The following is a 20,773-nucleotide window of genomic DNA, read 5'->3' as shown; positions in this document are numbered from 1 at the left end:
CCGAGGGCGGTGGCGCGCAAGATGCGAGCACTACTACAAGCGATTGCTGCTTGTGAAAGCTTCACTGTTGGATATCAAGCTTCTGCTGTTCAGATTCGCTTGGCTTTTTGCTACCCTGCGGCGATCTCATCTAAGCGAGCTGTCTCGGTAAGATGGAAGCCGAGGAGCCGCCATGATGACACCAACAACTACAGTTCCGGCGATTCGAGTCGCCAATTCCACAATCAGACAAACGACCCGCCTGCTTTTTGCGCGGACTTATGCGACCCAGACTGGGCTTGGAGCTGCCGCAACGCCAAAGCCCAAACGAAGGAGCGTCACGCCGTTTAACGATACCGGATTTGTTCCATGGAGTGAATTATCTGCCGCTGAGAAGGCGGCGAGGGCAACTCAGCAATCGTACAACTTTGGCATGATTATAGTCGGCCTGGTCGCTACTGTACGTGCAATATGAAGATGCCCTTGTTGATCTATTGAATAGTTGTAAATCTACGTGAAATTAGTAAGGCTAATTGATCATTGGCGCATAGTGTGGCGTGGCGTATTTCCTTTGGTCAGATGTTTTCTCTCCCGAGAGTAAGACAAGACAGTTCAACAGAGCTGTCGATAAGATCAAGAAGGATCACAGGTGCCTTGAGCTCCTAGGCGATGCGAACAAAATTTCGGCCCACGGAGACGAGACGTTCAACAAATGGAGGAGAGCACGGCCCATCACGTAGGTAATTCAAGCAGCTGGAAACAGAACTTTACGCTTACATGAAAACTGTCAAGATCCACCGAGAGGACGGACGGTCAGGGCAATCAGCATCTCATGATGCAATTCTACGTAAGTCTTGGCTCGAAAACTCCATTACCAATACGCAAATACTCATACTGTATATATCTAGGTCGAGGGTCCCAAAGGGAACGGAGTAGTGCAATGCCACATGGTGATACCTCGTGGTGAGAGCGAATACGATTACAAATACCTATTCGTGGACGTCAAGGGCCACGAAAGGATCTATCTGGAAAATGCAGATACTGCCAACGCGCGGGCAGGGAAGAAGCCGGTAAGCTTCTTCGGAGTCAAATGGGGTTAAGGAATATATGTGGGATATGGCGCTCTAAGGTGTTGTTTTGCCTTCCTCTCACGTCTCAAGGGGATGGCTCTGAAAAGGCGTATCACCAAAGGACAGCCTTCATCGATCCAAGTTTGGGTAGTGATTTTGTATAGCAATACGCGTATGGCGAGATGATTCATCTGTTATGATCCATCTATATCTTGGACGATGGGCTTTAGGCTCATTGACTCATGTTCAGCCTATTCTTTCCGGAACAATCTGACTCCATGACAGAAAATCTGGTTTTTGGCAGCGGCTGAACGGAGTCTATTTCGGTATATTACTTCCGAATAGAATGCAATATATCGAGTTTCCCACGGCTCGTTGTCATTTTCATTTTACAGTTTTTCCCAAAATAAGAGTCAACTACAATCCTCCTTCGAAAAACGATCCGGATAATATGGATTGGTCTTATAGCGTCACAGTGATACACAATCTCAGCTCATCAGAGCATCAACACAGATCATCCTAGCTAAATAGAGACTATTTTGCGATGCTACATGCAGCAGATCGCTATAGTTTCATTGCATGCGTTGGTTCCAAGCTCCGTCAATCCGGTCAAACAATGACTACAAACAATTACTACTAAACCACATTATCCAACAAATAGGAAGAATCAAGGCATCTCATTTGGGAGGATTCCACCCATTCTGCCGACATGCTCTCTCTACAAAGTTCTCGAAGAAGTATCTTCTCATCACCGGCAAATTTTTGATGACGAGATTCTACTCGACGAGATCAGCAAGCATCGCATTCTGGACACGTCTTCGTCGAGAAACTTCCTCGTTCATCTCTTTCGTTAACCGTAACCTCCTTGCATAGAGCCGATATGCATAACGAGGCCGCAGAAAGACTATTCAGCCGGGCGAATAACCTACCCATTTCGTCACCGCGACTGCAACTCACACCATCCGGCACTGCAGCATGTAGGCCCTCAGAATGAGCAGGTCGAAAATCTCCTACCGTTCGTCTCTCAGGCAAAGTCAACGTCAACCGTCAGCTTCCCAATCTTCCCATAGTATGTGCCACATCCTCCCTGTGCCGTCTTCTCTCTATTCCTCTTCTCGTTTGGTTGTAGCCTCACCGTACCTGTCAGAGTCACCCTGCCTGTCGGCTATCGGTGTCTTTCTGCCGCTACGCAACTTCGTTTCATCGTCTCTTTTTTTCGGCCCCCATGTTCAGACCTGCAGCTCCGGCCATGCGTGATACCATATACACCTTCTCCTTTCCGACAAACTGGGCAGCAACGCGGGATACGCGAAGCAATGGCCCCCTTCTGCAAGTCGACAGAAAAACCCGGGGCCCCGCGGAGTACAGCGTCGTCCTTTGCCAAGTTCGTATGCATTGTTGTTGCTTTTGGCCCCCTCCCTTGATGCAATTTGTCGCTTGGGGCAGTCTCCCTGCCGCCCTTTGTTGGTTGAAGATATGCAGCTAGGCACAACCAACAGACGCAGGTTATGTGGAACTCCCCCTTTTTCGTTGTCAAATATCAACCTTGGAGGTAAAAGTGAGGGGGCTAGAGATTTGGCAGAAATGCCTGATATCGAAGACGTGTCAAGTTGGGCCGTTTAGAAGGCTATGCATATGCTTATCTTGAAATACCCTCCGGCTTCACTCTCCCTCCCTTGGCCCCCCATCATTTTGAAAAGAGCCGAGATTGCGGCTCATAAAACCGACAGCATTGTGAGATGAGTATGATTATTGGCTGGCAAATTAAAAGAGACAACAAAACATATTACAAATGTGCATATCCAACGAAAGTTCACCCGTAAACGAGAGCGAGGACACACAAAAAGTAAAAAAGGTGTACCGCTAATCAACTTCAACGATCACGATCTGCCCCTGTCCTTGTTCGTTCTTTCTCTCAAGGAAGCTTGTTACAAAATCATTTTTGCCATCTAATTGTCGGCATTTGACGATACGACGGCGGGAAACTTCCTCGCATTGGAGCAAGAGGTACAAACATCGAAGCCTTCACAAGTATACTACACTCACCCTCCACCTATCGTCCGAATCAATGCATGACACATAGCCAGGGTTGAATCGAGGTAAAATCAGAGTTCATCGTTAGGACATCCTGCAAAACAAAGAACGTGTCAAAAATCCCAATGTATCTCGTCAAGAAAGTGACATGACATTTACTATTCCCACTTGGTAAGAAACCGTAACGCCTTACAGCACTTGAGGAAAAATAAAAAGTTTCATGGCAACCAGATATGCGTTTTCAGGGATCTGTAATGTAAAACCACCAGGATTCTCTTTGTAAAATTGTCAAGAATCTATACTGTATTCTAAGACGGTATATCTCCTTTAGGGCGAAGAGCGAATCTCCCCGATCTTTGTGTTTTTGGCTTTGAGTATTTTAGATCAGCGGCGCCAAAGTTAACCCACATTGCTTCCTTCTGATGCCAATAATAGCCATTAGTCGGCCACATTTGACGTGATTTTCGGACCTATTAATTGAAAGCGAAATCACGTCTTGAGGAACGCCCGGAGAGACCAAGCGAAAGCGGGAACTTTTTCTCTTTTTCACATGTCTGCCTAGACTTCCATTTTATCATTAGGTATCTCTTACGTTTCTTAGCACGGATGATGCAAGCCTCCAGAATCAGGTTTCCTTATCAATCTATACCTGAGATCGGGAACTATCGGGTTGGGCTTATAAGCCGCTTTGCAGAGGTTATCAACGGAGCAGGAACTTCATGATATTCGTCTTGTCTAGCCAATACATCCATGTTAGAGAGTTAGATAGAAGGCTATGAAGATTGCTAGTATTAGAGACAATCATTCCACTTGTTATTCGTCGTCATCAGCTTGCGTATCGGCTTCATCTACAGCGTTCGGGCAAACGTGGAACATTGTACATGTGTCCCCTGGGTAGATATCAATACAGTAGATAATCAAGTAGCAATCACGCAATGAAACCAGACACATCACAATAACTTATCTGGGGTCGTTGGGGCTCGGAACCTTAATTGCCGGGCCGTTGGGGGTTGGCACAAGGCGTTCGGTCGGTTAACCAGCCGAATTTGAATGCCGCTCTCGGTCCGATGGAGTTTCCTTCATATCCAGCTTCACGGAATATCTCTTTTTTAATTCTCCTGCGAAAAGAGCCGAGCTTAAACCACGTATCATGCATCATCAAAACAGCCGGCTGAATGGAAGGGAGCCTTGGTCGTATGTCGGCACTATGCCGAGCATATTAAAGATCTCGGAGATACTCCCATGGAGCTACTAGCTCGTAGCACTTTCACATGCCTGAGAAACGGCTTTTCTTCTCTCGTCTCTGGCTCGGTACATTATCCGAAAGGTGGTGATGTGATATCGTTAGCTTTGTGAGCTAGAGGTCATTTGAGTTAGCTGACGCCCATTCAAATGAGATGGCACATAAATGAGCTATACGATGATTGTATAATGATAGCTGCCCGTGCTACAGCAGAATGGCTCCTTGTTGGCATGCGTGAAAAAGGCCCAGATGCTGGTCTGTACGTACTCCGTACTGTCGCATATGAGATCCCTAGCAGCAGCAGCAGCAGCTGGGGGAGAGACGCCACAGACTGTGGGGGAAAAAGACATATCCAATTTTCTTCTTGCGGCAAGCTCCAGTGCTCGTCGGAGCGGAGTAATTGATGCAACCCCCAGTCTGCCCCGAGGAGGTGCAGAAGAAGGGGAAAAACGAATTACTCGTACTGCTCATGTTCAGCTCATACCGGGTGAGGAGTGAATAAGGAGTAACGGAGTAACTACAGTACATCGACTCAGTAGCTACAAACCCTGCCGGCTGTGGGTTTGTTGCAGCTGGCCCTGCTCCTCTCTGAGCCCCCCCACGATAGGATAGATTTCGGCGCATTGAAATCGCCAGGGGGGTTTATTCTCCTCCCCCTGCGTGCGTACGGAGTACAGTAGGCACCATCTGGCGATTTCAGCGCAGCCCACTGATTGACCGAAGAAAGAAACAGGCGGATCAGAAACTGGTGGTGGAGCAGCAGGGAGAAGACTGAGGCAACCCACTACTCCGTATTTTGGCCTGAAATGTATTTGCGCATACACGCAGACGTACGGAGTACATACAATACAGTATGCATGGCGCTTGGCATTATCCACGGGCGTATAGTGCCCTACAGTACGGTATATAGTAGTAGTATAGTGGCCTCCGGGACGGATTTAATATATTGTGCATGAGGCGTGAGATGGTCATATAGCATGTGGATCGCTATCATCCGATCGTGCTGGCTGTGTGCCGATACACAAATTGGCGGATGGCCGGCAAACCAGGCGGCCGCGTCGACGGGGTAGCATTCGGATCAACTCTGTGCTGCAGGTGTTGTATGATACTGGCAATGATCTGATCCTGTGCAGAGCGCATGGAGAGGCTCGCTTGCGGCTCTCGATATTTGTTGGGCCTGCCTGGGTGTTGGCCCGCGGGGGTTTCAACTTGGCGCAGCGGCAGCGGATCTCGTACGATGGGCCTTGTGTTTTCGCGGGTTGCAGACGTGAAGAATCAGATTGCAATGCAGTACAAGTTGCGGTGTCTCTTTGCGGGCCCCCATTCCGATGCAAATGTGGGTGGCAGCGGTGCGTGCCTTGCATGGCATGGCATCGCATTGAACAAGGCCTTGTCTGCGGCCGCCGAGTCAGTCCAGGCACGGCTCCAGGTCGCAGATACCAGCATTGGCGCACTAGCGGCTGTATGCAATGCGAGTTGCAGGTACATCTGGCGATGCAGCTCGCACGGACTGGCAGCTGTGCTGTGTTGGCACGACGGGGCAGGGATGCCGGTGCTTGTTTGAGGTTGATGCGTTTGGAGCTGGAGTCGTTGAGCTGCGTCCGTTTCGCCGAGTCTGAGCTGGAGCGAGCTTCGCTTTTGCGAGGCTGAGGAACGTGGCTGCAACCAGATGCTTGCGTATGGGCATCCCGCAGGTACACATCTGGCCCCCAAAGGCTACTTCGGCTCTTGTCCGGCCAAGGCGCCATTTTGCAGGGTCTGCGCGGTACCTGTCCAGATGGGCGCTACGTACCGGCAAGCCACAGGGGCGTCTGCTTTGATGGGCTGACGCCCTGCGCTTTTCAGCGATTGATTGGCTGCTGCGAGGCATGTTCCTTTTTTAGGTGCGCCTTAGATACCTACCTGACCTTCCTTGAACGACGTCTTCCCCATGCAGCAAACCGTGCTCCAGGGCTTTTTTTTTTCTTCAATTTTTTCCTGTTCCCTGCTCAGCAGCCCAGTATTGCAACGTAGCAGGCCAGCCGGGCGGTGGATGAATAAAATGCGACCATCTTGAAGCAGCTCGCCACAGACGATTTTCGCTTGACAGTTATGCATTTTGCTAGTGCCTGTGCAGAGGTGAATCTAGAAGCGGTACCTGCAAAGGCAATGGCATGGAGAGGATCCGGCGAAGTGGGGTGCGACAAACCTGGAGAGAGACAGCGATAGCCTCATTATCCAAGGCTAAGGTACTTACGCCGTGCTCTGGAGCGACTCAGACAAATGCCTCCAACATGCTCGTATCAGATTGGAGCGGTGCGTGCGCTGGGTAATTTGTATCATCGCCAATCCACAAAAGGGAAGAACTGGAATCGGGCTTCTTTTTTATCTTGTCCTAGTTTTTTTTTTTCTTGTCTGGCCCGGACTTGGCGCCGCAAGCGCACTTTGTGTCGTGATTAAAACTGCGGCCAACGAAACAGTCTCATTTCTGCTCCATTCGAGGCCTTCAGCTGATGATTATGCCTGCTAGTCGGCGACTATGGAGTCGCAGCAGCAGCAGCAGCAGCAGCGCTTGGCCCAATATCAAAGGACCCAGTGGCCAGTCTGTAATTCTAGGCTTTTCTCGCCATGTCGGAGAAGTTATCACCGAAGAGCATCAATCTTTTTGTGTGTGTCTGCCACCCCACTGCCTGACGATCCCCCAGCGTAAAAGAGGATCTCCAGTGGTACATTCACGCCATGTGATTTTCAATTCATATTCTTGTTTTGAGCCAGTGACGGCCCCGTGGGGGGTTTTGCAAATCATCTCCAGCATACGAGGCGAGTATCAATCTCGGGAATTCTGCTTTTACCCATCACCCAAATGTCGAAATCGCTTCGCCATCCGCGTTGGGATTTTTGCCGAGCATGTCTTGATTGGGCAGCGGAGCGAGCAGAAGCCGCGGCTTGATTGAGCACAGCTTGCTACTTTGTAATCTGGGTAAAAATCCCCCGCAGGTATCACCGCCGGGAATGCAAGATAAGGGATGATATGATGCTGGCTGTATAGATTGGCAGAAGGGCCGGAAGATATCAAAGGCGTGCATGGGCTGCTCTATCAGCAAGATAGGCAGAATAGAAAGGTTGCTGTATTTCCCCGCCTTTCCCCCAGCCCTGGGCCATCTCTAATCAGAGATTGCACATCCTTTCATGCACAGATATGCACCTAAAACAGACGTGATACTGGTTTGATAGTATCAAGACGGTTGGTTGGTGCTCGCCGGAGTGATTCGCCACCCAGAATCTCCGTTCTGCGGCGTCTTATTCTCTCTCCATTCCTGTTAGAGATGAGGCTGATGCATTTGACAACTCTGTCGAAAGGGAACAGGCGGCTCTTTCGCGATCGAACGCTGACATCGCGACAACCAGTCTGCTGACGCTTGGCTGCTAACCCGATGCAAAGCCCACAGAGGACAATCAAACCCCACCCCCACATTTGCGGGATGGCTAAATCTGATGGATTGACGGATGAGACAAGTGAAGTCGTTTGTTGTATGAACTGAGGCACACTCGATGCCTCTGTGCAAATTCATTAATAGTATTAATGATGAATCATCGAGAGAGAATAGAAGAGCATCCAATGAGACGGTTTCAGCTTACCAGCGAGCTCGGAGCGGCCGTCATGTTATAGCCTCTCACTGGCGCTGCTTTTCCCGCACCATGTGCCGCACTCACAGCCCACCAAGCAATTCTCACGTGGAGGACATGTCAGAAAGAAGCACTGTAGCCGTGGACCGGAAAAGCAAAGGCCAAAGTAGAGCCAAATTGGAAAGAAAATGAAAGAAACACTAAGAAAGAAATTTCTTCACCAACACGTGAGACAGAAAAAAAGGACGATCTATGCTTCAAACTGGCAGGACGACTAACAAATGGAGAGTTGGTAAAAAGAACCCCCACCATATACGTTCGTGACGCACAAAGTACAGACAGACAGACTCTCCGCCATTCCTAACCTCACTAAAATGTCTGCCAACGCCCTCCCCAAATTCCTTGATCCTCAAACTTTGACAGGCAACCAAGCCCTTTGCGTACTCGTCTCTCTCTTCTTACAGCACACCACCTTTCGACGCGGTTAGTGCAACAACTTGCAAACTCGGGGCGCACGGGTAAAACAGGCACAGCAGCCCGTTTGCTGGTTGTACGTGTTACACAACTTTAAGACTAGCAGAAATGTGGTGTGTCTCGTCGAGTCTCCTAATTCGCCAGGGCTTGTTGAAGCGGTGAGGGAAAAAAACAATTTGAAACAAAGGAAAAAGAAAAGAAGAAAAAAATAGTGTGCATAAAGGAGAAGAGGAAAAAGCAAAGAATGTCTTGTCTCAACTGCAGCAGAATCTGTAGCCAAAGAGTCATGCAAGCCACCAGGAGTCCAACCCCACCGCTGCTGTCTTTACGCAGAGCAGCAGTTGCATCGCATGCTCCTATTACCTACATACATGTGCATACATGGCTTTGTAAGTAAGGAGACGTAGGCCATGTTCATTATTCATCCATTTGCTATTATTTTTTCCTTTTTGGCCCTTTCCCTTGTCTGGCCTGAATTCGGATGCCATCGTCGCCCCGTATTACCCGACCTCATGATACTGCCACCAGCAGACATATGGAGCAATAGTCAATATTAGTATCAGCATGTCATTACGAGTATTCGTGTAGCATGCCCAGTAGTATACGCAACACGTAGAAAGATATCCGTTTGATCAGATCACCCGGCAATTTTTCTCTCCCAATGCGCCGCAACGGCCAAAGAGTCGCTGACGTGATCTCGATCCCTCCCCCATCTCCAACATCTAGACCGCAAGTGCGCTTCCGGTGCCCTGCCGTTGCCCAATGGATGACCGGCATCACACAATCCGACAAGGCCAACACAGTCCTCTTCCCAGCCTTACTGACCAGGTTTTAGAGCAGCAGCAGCAGCATCAGTAGGGAGGGTATCCATTAACATGCATTCAGTCCTTCTTGCAGATGAGTTACTAGTACTGGCTTTTCTTGTTAGGTACTCACATGCCTGTGCAGTTTGCCGCATGAACAGGCTACTAGCAGTAGATACAAGCACAAGTAGTTAGTGACCCTGATAGAGACTGGAGCGAAGAAGAATAAGAAGCCGGGCGTCGTCACCGTCGGCTGAGTGGGGGGGCGATATGCCACATGCCGTGAGAGCCAAGCTGAAGTCTTCAACTTTGGAGACTCAGCTATATGCTCTCACAGACGTGTCCCACAAAGATGATGCCCAACATGCAGCACCACCACCTTTGTAACTTGAAAAGCACCATTGTCAGCATATCCAACTAGAAGGGAAAAGATGCGTGTTGAAACGTGCAAGATGGCACAAGAGCCGCTCCCGTAGGCGAGTACGGTGTTGCACAGGTACACACACAAACAGACACCGACGGACGCACGCATATGGGGTCCAAATCACAAGAGGTCCCCAGACTTTGGGGAACCCAATCAAAAGCCTCGACCTGCAGTACATGTATGCCTCCTTATTAGGTACATTCATATTCATATTCAGGCAGCGCACGCACGGCCACTCGCACACCAAACGAAGAGCCCCGGCGTCTTGTGTTTCTGATACCTGCACAACATGCAATCACCCGCCCATCTTCCTACTATCTACTTGCGCTCGTATCAGTGCCACATCGTACCATTAAAAGCAAACCTGCTGCCTACTTAACAATCAGCTGCCAATAGGTCAAAGGAGGAAGAAATTTCAGCAGCACAAGGCAAAGGCATGTGGCCTCCACAGCCCCAGCCAGAGCGTCGCAGCAGCGCAACCCTCATAACAAACAAGGCACATGGCTAATCAAGCTCGTATCATTCATTATACAGTAGTTCCTAGCAGAACCAAATCTCCCTTGCCTTCCCCGTATCTAACTTCCCATGGTATTGCTTCTCTCCACACTCCCCCTTCCATTCCATCCCATTCCATCTTAAGCGAGCCAAACAAATGCTGCCTGGCCCTACAAGCACCCTCGCCCTCAACCATCCATCCATCAAGACATCCATCCCATAGAACACACCCCCTTTCGGGAAAAAAAATTATAACCCACCCCTTTCAATAGATCATTTGTAACTTGTAACTTGGGTCTACAGCTGCGTTGCGTTATTGCTTTGGTCTGCTGTTTTCACTTGCTTCTCAAGGTTCCATGCTTTACTGTACTGTAATCTCCCCCCTCCACATCCCCCAGAGATAAACCTTCTTAGCGCTGAGGCACCCATCGGATCAGCGTAATCTGCGCTAGGAACTAACACCCAGAGATAGGCTGATAGGGCCCCAAAGCTGGACTCCCTCAAAACAGCCATCCAACTGTATGATCTCTGTCCTTGTGTCAAAATAAAAGAGCAACTGCCAAATGAATCCTTCATAATTCAAGGTTTCTCCGGGCGCTACTAATACTAAAACAGGCAGATACAATCTACAATCTAAAACAAACAACTGAACTCTTTTCCCCCCCGCAAAAGCCTCTTGCATTGTTTTAAGACTCTAGGCCTACACTTTTTACCGTACGATAGCCAGTTGACAGTCAGGAGATAAGACGGGAAACACCGGAACGAGGCAACTTTGGAATCCAAGTATCGACCCCAGAATTTGTAGTTCATCATTATTGTCATCACTGTCAATTACCATACAAGCACTGCTTATGTGACTCATTCATTCCTCCATTACACAATTAATACACCATAGCATCAGTATTAACAAGTGGAAAAAGAACAAAAATGCAGTGGTGCGGCGATGAAGTCATCCATCTTCAATCCCTCTGCGCTGTAATAGGCCGCGGGTCCCACGGATGCACCGCCTTGCCCGTGGCTTCCCCCCCTCCATCAACCATCATCCCCCTGATAATATCCTGCTGCTGCTGCCGCCGCCGCCTCCGCCGCCTCCCCCATATTTTGTATGATAATTCCCCATATTTTGTAACACGCAAGCGTGTTTGGTCTATGCCGCTGCCGAAGACCGTCAAAAACAAGCCCAAATGCCGGGCTCGGGTTGCTCTTTTGCGGTAGATGGGCCAAGGGATGCAATATTGCAAGCAAACCACCAGTCGAAACTGGGCTACATAGCACGATGGGCAAAGATGGAGAGCGCGTGATTTCATAAAATATGTATTTTCCGATTTTTTTAGGCCTGCTCCTGTGCTGCTGCTTATGCAGCATGCACCCGCCAAATCCAATATTATAGTAGTGCATAGTAAGCATCCACTGTATTGAACCCCCCCGAAATGCAACTTGAAACAAGTGAAAACAAAAACTGAGAAACGGAATGAAATTGTATCCGCCTGGGAAAGTGGTGATGTCTATAATGTCCTTTGGCCATCCTATTCGTGTAGGATCCCATCCAGTCCTGCTTTAAAACCAAACCCAAATCGAGCACAAAGAAGAACAAATAAAATAAGATGAGAAAAGTAAAATAAAACCATGCGTCAAGTCCTGTGAGGGATGACTGTTTCCATTTCCAATTCCATACCAGAAACGCCAACTCTTTCTATCGTTCTATAGCCCATAGTCGTCAAATCATTCGCGGCACCATCGTGGGGTATTTTTCATCGCTCTCTTCTACATCCGATCCATAAGATCACCGCCGGCAAGGCTGCCTGTAGTTGAACTCCTGCCGCTATTGGGGAACATCCCGTCAGAGAGGAGGTCTTGCACCGCAACCTTTGGTACCTGGGGAACAGGCAGTTTCCTCTGGCTTCCATCGGGACGACTGATGATGTCGGTTAATGAAATGCCAGAGCCGCGAGAGGTCAGGCCCTGCGCCTGAGGAGGGAACTGAGGGGCATCAAGAGTGGGCTCCATGGGGGCCAGCGCCGGAGTGGTGTTGTGCTGCAGAGACAAGTTTCTCAAGCTGGGCAGCTCATATCCGGAGAAGGGGCGGAGTCGAGGTGAGTGAGCGGGAGTTGCGATGGGAGTGTGGTCCGGAGTGGGCGACAGAGAGTCGTGCGAGAAGGTGGGGGAAGAGGGAGCGGTAGAGTTAGGCGAGTTGGGTCTCGACCTCTTGGCGTGCCTCATGCTTCCGTGGTAGTGATCGTCATCATCGTTGAAGTGAGATCTGGCCATGTGGTACGAGGAGAGCGAAGGGCCGTGGCCCCGAGGGCCCTGCATACCAGAGCTGAAGTAAGGGTGGTGCCTTGAGTTGTGGTTGGAGGGGCCGCCAGATAGAGTCTCGCGCTCAATCTGATGGGCGGCGTTTGCGAGCATTGAGATGTCGGTGCCACGGCCATAGTGAGGCATGGAAACTGTAGGCACGGCGAAAGAAGAGTAGGAGTGAGGAGGCGAGACGTTGGGCGAGACCAGGGCTGAGGCGGGCGCTGAGCGAATGGCCTTGGGCGCAGGAGGAGGAGCCATCATGCCGTCGACGTGCAGAGGGTGCGGCATGCCCTGGTGGAGGTGCTGCTGGTGCTGCTGCTGGCCCTTGTTGCCTCGCCTGGAGTTGGGGTTGCTGTGTATCCTCGAGTGCCTGGTCAGCTCGTCAGAGCGAGAGAACTTCTTGCTGCAGCCCGGGAACTGGCAGGCATGCGGCTTCTCGCCTGTGTGGGTGCGGATGTGTCGAGTCTGGTGCTCCAGGCGGTGGAAGGCCTTGTCGCAGAGAGGGCACTTGTAGGGACGGGGAAGCTCGTTGGCAGACTCGGAAGCCTGCGCTCCTGGAATGGGCCCATTGGGCTTGATGACGGTAACCGCAGCGGTAGACATTGCTGCTCCGCTGCCTTGGTCCTGGCTTGGTGCTGCCGACGATGGATTAAGGAGATTGGAGAAATCCACGGCAGACCGAGCTCGTTGCATGTGATTGAGCGGCGGTCAACGAGGCTGTCTGGACAAGCGAGTGTGTGGGCTGGTGACTGCTATGATGCGGATGCAAGATGTGCGATTATTGTCCTTGGCGGGGCGAGATGGACGGGCTGCTGTTCTTATATGCGTAAGTATTTCTGATTGCGACAGCGGCTGATGTTGTCTTGTCTTTCTCTTATGCGTCTAGGTGCTTCTTGGTCGTCGGTAAGGATGATATTAAGGTGCAAGATTCGCTAATGTTTGCAAGTGGCGGCAGGCAGGCTTTTGACTTTTCTTGAGTCGTCAAGGGAAGAAGACTTTTTTACTTTTTTTTTTCTCGGGAGAAGGAGGGGACTGGGGGGGAGGGAATCGCTTTAATAAGGGCGGGCTCGGCCGGGTCGGTACTTCGTACAGGACAAGGGAGCACGGAGAGGTACTTGCGGCCTTGTACCCGGCTGCATCAGCGCATTGCACATGCTGGTGGTCGCTTTACGCGGCGGTAAATCAGGGGCGTCACGCAGGGCTTAGGCGGCCTTGGGGGGTGGGTGACAGTGCTGCATGGCAGCGTCCAGCGGGCTGGATGGCGCGATGGGGTGCTGGAAGGACGAGGAGGGGGACACGTAGCCAGGGCTGGGAAAGGGGCACGGGGTACTTGGCGGCTCCCAGATGGTTGTACCTCCGGCCCCAGCATTCGAGCCCCAGCCCTTGTTTTCGCTCAGTGGGAGCCCCAGCTGGGGCGAATGGGCAGGAGCGAGCGGCAGGGGGGAAGGCGAGAAGGAGGGGGTGTGGTACGGGGCGAGGGGGTGCGGCGTGGAGATAGCGCGCGATGCACGGCCCAGGTAGCGTGTACCACCGGCAATGGCGAGATGGGCAATGTGTGACTCGTACCCCGTACCTGTAGCACTAAGTCGGCTTGGCCCCAGGCCAGCCAGCCAGACTCTGTTCGGCCCACGGGAGATGCTCGCTGTTGCTGGCGCTGGGGCGCAAAGTACCTCCGCCGAGCTGGTACTTGCCCAAGCTGCCTTGCCAGATGCGATGCTAGCGTCGAGGCCCGCTGCAGCCACCCCCTCTCGGCACACGATTGCGAGCAAGTTGCCAGTTGGGAAGCTGTGAGCTGGCGGTGGAGGAACGGTGAAGGTAGCAGTTGCAGTAGTTTTTTCATTTTTTCTTTTTTCTCTCTTTCTTTGTTGAGACTGCTCGCTCCACCGAGCCGTCTGTCTATAGCACAAGTTGCTAACTCTGGTGCTACTCACAGTACGGATACAGGCACTATTAATTACGTTTCCATGCACTCAATGCGTCTCTTGTACTGTAAAAGCCAGCACAGCTCACTTTGCACGCCCCCAGACGACGGTATCGGGGGTAGTGAGGCGCAGCGTCTGTCGTGCTCGACTGATTGGCCGCCATTCCCCGGAAAAGCTATCAGCATGGCTTCAGAGGCTTGGAGACGCCCAAGAGTTACGAGTACGAGGGCTCGTAGCAGTCAGAGAACTGAAATCAATGGCACCGGGAGCGATTTTGCACAACATGGCATGGCACTGCTTGCGGCCACCGACTGCAGCAATTCTCGAAAACAGTCATAATACGTGAGTACCCAATGTAAGTGAGAACCCTGGTAGGCCTATCTGCTCGGTATCGTAGTTGTTTTTTTTTTTTTTTTCTTCCGGCGGGTAGCCTAATTAATGAAGTTAATAAGTTAATATACGCAGTGCGCTATCTCAAAGCGTGGCTTGCCGTCGCCCCTTCGCCGGCGTGCTGAGGCCCCAAAAAGAAGCTGCCAAATTTTCTTCTGGCGCATTCAGTGATCGCCCGCGAGAAGCCATTACTCTATAGATTCGACTTCGGCTCTGCCTGGGCACGACTCATTTTCCCGTGTGTCGTGGGGCCGAACGCTAGCCACCACCATGACGGTCCCAGAAAGGCGCCCTGCTAACGCCGCCTAGCACCAGCATCGAGAATGCAGCTCACACGCACAGCAATGCTGATAGCTTGCCAGACGCTGAAATTACTCCGCGCGGCGCGTTCCTCCACAGGCGCTGCGAGGCCCTTCTATGATGATGATGCCATGCCGGGGTCCGATTTCACTGGCCGTCCCATCATCTTGGGGTTGACGACTGCTGCTAGGCCCGGAAGGCACTCGATCATGGGCACGAGTTGATGGAAACGCACGCTCACGCACCCGGATGACGCTGTCCCTGCTCTGCCATCTCATCTTCAGCACTGCCCAGTCAACTGTGGCCTTGTCTGCTATACTTGGACGGCGCCCGTCTTCTGCTCTCAGTCCCCAGTCGAGGGTCATCAGGACGCTACATCCCACCTTTTTGGGGGCCGAAGTGACAGCGGCCCAGCTCCCTCATACCACCATCTCCATTTCCAACTGATAGTGAGCCTCGATGGACCGCAGGTGGGGGTCTGGCAGAGTCACGCCCACCAACAGACAAACGCAATAGCCGTGATTGCTCGCCTGCTGGGTCAGGCTACCATATCATCGTCTCCCAAGCACCACTCGGTATCATCTGTGCCGCTCCATATCAGGGGAGCCATCCTCGTTGCCGTTAGGTTATCGTGAGATTGCCACAAAACCCCATGGAGTATGTGGTCACGCTTCCTGGGGGGATCTGTCAAATCATCTGGTCGCATGGACAAGGCATGATGAGTGATTGCGGCTCGCTGCTCGGGCGCTTAGCCAGCCAGCCATACGCATATACAGCCTGGTGCGCTGTCGGGCAGGTAGCATCAGCATCTTGCATTGGTCCCAACGCCATTCATGCTCGAACCTCAGGTGAGGCAAGATTGGCTCTGGAGATCACTGGCCGACGTGACGGTAGCCCTCCAGCATGACAAACGGAAACCAAGCCAGGCCACGCAACAAGGGAGAGACGACGGGCTGTAGGGAAAGGGCGAAAAGGTGCCAGCTAAATAGCCGAGACACGGCTACGTTGCCCGTTTCCCGCGAATGGAAGCGTTTAGAAACGGTGTCATGATACTACATGCTACTGGTTGCGGCTGTCTTTGACTGAGGCAAGGATGGAGAGAAATGTCTGGTTGCAGCTGGTTGAACAGGGACAGTATCAGAATGAAACGTCATGGGCCGAGCGAGTGCCAGGCCTGCGATGATCAATCTGCTCTGGCCCGCCGGCAGAAAGCTTGCTTCTCCGCTTATTCGTGCTGCTCTGCGGAGTGAACAATAATCATCACCACTCCCCAGCGTTAGTTCGCAACCGAGCTTGTTGATTGAAGCGGCTCTATCGTGATCCCTCTTGGGCGATCTCGACGGTCCGTGAGACATGGATGGGGTGCGGATATGCAAATTCTAGCCCTTGTGTGCAACACACATTCCCCAGACTTTTTCTTGCTCCTTATTGCTAGTACTATCTAGCAGTATTCCCAGGCCGTGGGACGGCGCCGAGTGGCGTTCGCCATTCCTAGCGTGCCCTTTGGAAAGGCAAAAGTACTCCCGTACATGCTCCGGTGGTCTGAAGACTCTCACGACCATCTGTTCGACATGACTCTTCACCTTCCTTATTCTCGCCGTAACAAAGTCTTGGAGAGAGAGGGCCCTGTCAAATTGCGCTGCCTCCATTCTTGCCCCGGCCGGGGTCCCCAGAAACAACCCTGGTTCCCTCCCTACGGTAGAATGTGGGGGTTGCTATCTCTGGCCAGATGCACTGCGTTTTTTCCCTGCCATTGGTGCGGCGCAGAGCAAAATGAGAAAGAGATTGCTAGTCTAGCCTATCCACCGTCCCCATTAAAGTGTCTTACTGGTATTATCCTTATCAGCAAGGCGTACGATGCGGCTTCAGCATCAAGCAAAAAAGATCCGCAGTGGTGCTCGAGTGCCCCCATCGACGGTCTAGGCATCCGTAAAAGCGAATTCGCCATTTCGATTAGCGCGCATTCTCAGCTTTGATCTCCGACCGAGAACGGGCCTTCCAAGAGATTGCTCTCGGTGTATTGATGTACCTGTGCTGCCTGTAGTGAGCCTTTCAGCTGTATGCCGGTCACTGGGTATCACCACTATCAGCTTTCCCGGTGCGCTCGATATTGCATGTAGCCTTCAACCCTGCGGGCCTAGGCTGCTTCAGGAAATTCCGGGGTGCCCATTGATCTAGATCTCCTGAAATGCTGCTCCCTTGTCACCGAACCAAACCGCCACGTAACTTTTCTCGGAACGGGGAAGCCCGGCCGACACCCCGGACAAGGGAACTGTGCAGCAGCACTGACAATACGACCTGAGCTTGGACGCAGCGCATGAAACAGAAGTTACAGAGCTTGAGGTATTGGTTTACATGGCCCAAAAAAAGAAACCAAGATCAAAATCTTCCGCCAATACGGGGCTGAGCATCGCAAGACGAAAAGGAGTTGGGAGCTCTGACGACAAGACTGCTGCGGCATCCTTTTTCTGGACAAGGCGATGGCCAATCCTTCGTGTTTGCTCAGCGATCTATCACAACGCCCCCATTCATTAGACCTAAGGTACTATTGGAATCTATCAAGTACTTGTAGGATTACCACCATGTACCAACGGTGGCATAACTGATGAGGCCATAGTAGCGCCATTTTCGCTCAGGTGTTAGTACAGTATCCTGACGATAACCCTGGCGACCTCCACCAGCGCAAGTCAGTGCCCGCCTAGAGCCCGCACAGGGGACCTGCGAAAGAGAGATAAGGAATATCTGAGCACGAGGCATGATTGATGCGCATGGCCCGTGTTGGATATTCGGTCCATCTACGGGCTGCTGTTGTACTCCGTATCAGACATCTGAACGTGCCTGTTCCCCCGGATCAATGCTCGGCGCAAACGGTCACTTGCTGCGTACATTCCAGTCCAGGAGGAACACGGCTCGTAACTCAGGATGACTAGCAGCAGCTTGCTTTTCTTTTTTCAGAAGGAGAATAGTAGTACATGGTAGTACTATGCTGTGTGCGTAAGGCTGGGAGCAAGAGAACTGGTGTCAGATTGAGCATGGCATGCAAGGACCAAGGACCAATGTCCATATTGCTCCTCGCTTCAACCGAGATACCGGTTCACAATGGATCTCCCCGAAGGAAAAACCTTCCGGATGCGGCCAGAGACTTGATATCCAACGCCCCGGCAAAGTCGGCCTCTTCGGCTGAATTACGGAGGCAGGGTCCAACTCCAGAGGCAGAGCACATGTCAAAGTACTCAGGGCGCGTAAGCAATATCTATTGGCAGAAGAACATGCCAGATTCGACTTCAGCCTGGGGATCTATTGCCCAAGCCTTGCCTACGATAAAACGATGATGCGATGGTGGCATTGCCAGGATCAGGCTGCTGGAGGGCTGCACCCGGGGCTCCTCGGGTGCCGGCTTCTGTACTGAAAGGGCATCTTCAAACGCAGCAATCAAGAAGCCCTGCTTTCACATGCAACACTGAAATTTTATCTACTTGCAAGGACGTAATCTTGGCTTCGCGGGCTCCATTCAATAGCCTCAAATATCTTCTTCCCCGTCTCAGCGCAGACGAGAGCAGGCTATTGACCGAAAGGCCCAAATCAGACCTCAATATCACCCACGTGCTTATCTCTCTCTACTGCCAAAATGTCCGGCCAATTTCCAATTCCCCCAGAAGGCGGGGCTCGGTAGACTGGATACGGGCCTTTCACCTACAAGTAGTTTTTTTCACCTGTAACGCAAGCAAAGGGCTTAATCTTCGCCCGTGCGATAGCCGACAATTGGCCTCGGCCATTGGCTGCTTGGCCACGACGATTGCGACACTTGCGCTGATAAGAGACGATCCCGCCGGCTAATAGATTGGCAAGTTTCACGCCCAAAGGGGTGTACTGGAGAGGACGGCTAATAGCGCTTTTTCGTGCTATTACCACTACGAGTCGTGATAGCTGACGGTCAGCGCCAGCCAAGAGGAAAATTAAAGGAAAATTAAGTGACAAAGTAAAAGGGCCAACGGGGTCCTAAAGTGGCATCATCAGCCCCCAAGCCTAGGCTGGGACTTTTTATTCTGTCCCCGAAGGCTTCTCGTTTTCTTGCGATGCAACGTGTTACGCCTCCATGGGGGCGAATGCGCTAAAACCTGGAGAATATTCGCCTCGCCCCGATTTCCGTCGTTGTCAAGATGCAAAAGTGCGGGCACCTTTGTCACTCTGTGTGCAACTGCGTATTGGATAGGCATAGCCTGCCGCAACGTTGAGGGCACTCTTTCGGCCTCTCCCCGTGTAGAGCAAGCAAGAAAAGACAATACTACGGGGTATGAGGCAAAATATTGGCCTGGGGGATGCCGTAAGCTCTAATTCTTCCGGAAACCTTCTTGAGCATGACGAGTCGTATTCTGTCGATGACCGCTACCCAACATCGAGAACTGCCTTTAGGCTGAAACAGTGTTAAGTTTCCTTATCTCCTCTTCTTTCTCATGTTTGCAATGGTATTATGCCTTTTTTCCCCTGTTCGCCTGACGCAGGAACAAACTGCCATTTTGATTAATGAAGCAAAAGAGGGGCTAATAATTTTCCCACCCCACGGGGAGACAGGAAAAGATGGGGATGCGATTCGGTGCCATGATTGGGGGCGTGGCTGTGGTGGAGGAGCGAAATCCTCGCCCAACAAAAGGAAAGGCACCAAGACTTCATGTTTCGTCGCTGCGAGTATCTGCCCATGGTTCGACTTTGTTCAATGCAAAGGCGCATACTAATTGGCTCGGCTGCGAACCTGTTTGTTGTCACACAGCGACTGGCACCACGTATGATGCGTGACAGGAGAGGTTTCAATGTAACGCGCGCGAACTGCAGGCCAGCGATTCGCCAGGCTAACAAAGGCTGCATTTACACCCAAGAGCATCAGAACCTATCATGATCCTAGGGCCTTGGAAGTGCCGTACAAAGGGTGAAACTGGGCTTCCATTCTCTCTCTCTCTCTCTCTCTCTCTCTCTCTGCGGCTTGTTTGTGCCGCACTGCCCCTTACAGCCCGACTTCAGGTTTGCATGCCAATCTGCCCCCAACTGGGTTTACGAGTTCACAACCACTGCTACTACAACCTTTTAGTATCGTGTTTGTGTTTGTGTGTGTGTGCGTGTGTGTTCATTAGGAGAATCTCGGCGACGCCGCGCGAATAAAAAGTAGTAGCCTTGCCTTGGGAGTAACTGAGCACACCCCCTTGGTGGCGTTCTAGAAGAGAAGAAAAGACCCACGCGGCAGCATGGCCGTATGAGGGACCGAGCAAAGAAAAGAGGAACAGCAAATCTTGGAAGTGTGTGCTTGCGTACGTGTGCCTGCGGCATAAGTTCTATGTACATCGTTTTCTGATACGTGCCTGTCCGGAGTACGCCGGGCGTCCCTGGAATGCTCTCGAAAGAAAAGGCCGCTTTAGGCGGCGAGGCGGACTTTGCTTGGCGGGAATAGTTTGCGACAGCGACGGGGTATTCAAACATTGATGCCTGCCCATCTGCGTTTCCAGCTAGCAGCAAGCCTGGGGATGGTTCAAGGAGCAGCAGTTTTACAAGTCTCGATGGCGAGAAAAGGCTTGCAGATCTTGCTTAGGCTGCAACTTTACCCCATACAAAATCTCAACCCCGTATGGCGTTTTTCCCCAGATCTAGCGTCTGGAAGTTTCTAGACTGTAGCATGGACTCGCTCTAAGAAGCAATCTGAGGCGCAAATCTCGCACCTTAATTCGACCATCTGTGGCTTTGCCCTA

The 20,773-nt window shown here is 51.5% G+C and overlaps 4 protein-coding genes across 4 annotated transcripts; 1 reads left to right on the top strand and 3 right to left on the bottom strand.

Annotated features, from left to right (window-relative positions):
* Positions 1–172: 172 nt before the first annotated feature.
* On the top strand, positions 173–1,079 carry TGAM01_v201699 (mitochondrial import inner membrane translocase subunit TIM21; the record flags this gene model as incomplete). The annotated part of the gene is made up of 4 exons (XM_018807254.1): positions 173–439; positions 531–715; positions 772–826; positions 888–1,079. 4 exons carry the CDS (start codon positions 173–175, stop codon positions 1,077–1,079), a joined length of 699 nt encoding a protein of 232 aa, XP_018659588.1.
* Positions 1,080–5,601: 4,522 nt separating this feature from the next.
* TGAM01_v201698 (hypothetical protein) lies at positions 5,602–6,074 on the bottom strand (the record flags this gene model as incomplete). Its single annotated transcript, XM_018807253.1, has 2 exons — positions 5,602–5,786; positions 5,834–6,074. The coding sequence occupies 2 exons, from the start codon at positions 6,072–6,074 to the stop codon at positions 5,602–5,604; spliced, it is 426 nt and encodes a 141-aa protein (XP_018659587.1).
* Positions 6,075–11,892: 5,818 nt separating this feature from the next.
* TGAM01_v201697 (DNA-binding protein creA) lies at positions 11,893–13,029 on the bottom strand (the record flags this gene model as incomplete). Its single annotated transcript, XM_018807252.1, has 1 exon — positions 11,893–13,029. The coding sequence occupies one exon, from the start codon at positions 13,027–13,029 to the stop codon at positions 11,893–11,895; it is 1,137 nt and encodes a 378-aa protein (XP_018659586.1).
* Positions 13,030–13,628: 599 nt separating this feature from the next.
* On the bottom strand, positions 13,629–14,533 carry TGAM01_v201696 (hypothetical protein; the record flags this gene model as incomplete). Its single annotated transcript, XM_018807251.1, has 2 exons — positions 13,629–14,322; positions 14,385–14,533. 2 exons carry the CDS (start codon positions 14,531–14,533, stop codon positions 13,629–13,631), a joined length of 843 nt encoding a protein of 280 aa, XP_018659585.1.
* Positions 14,534–20,773: the final 6,240 nt, after the last annotated feature.

Source organism: Trichoderma gamsii (genome assembly GCF_001481775.2).
Source record: "Trichoderma gamsii strain T6085 chromosome Unknown Scaffold_4.2, whole genome shotgun sequence".
NCBI lineage: Eukaryota > Fungi > Ascomycota > Sordariomycetes > Hypocreales > Hypocreaceae > Trichoderma > Trichoderma gamsii.
This window is presented reverse-complemented; position numbering and strand designations above follow the sequence as displayed.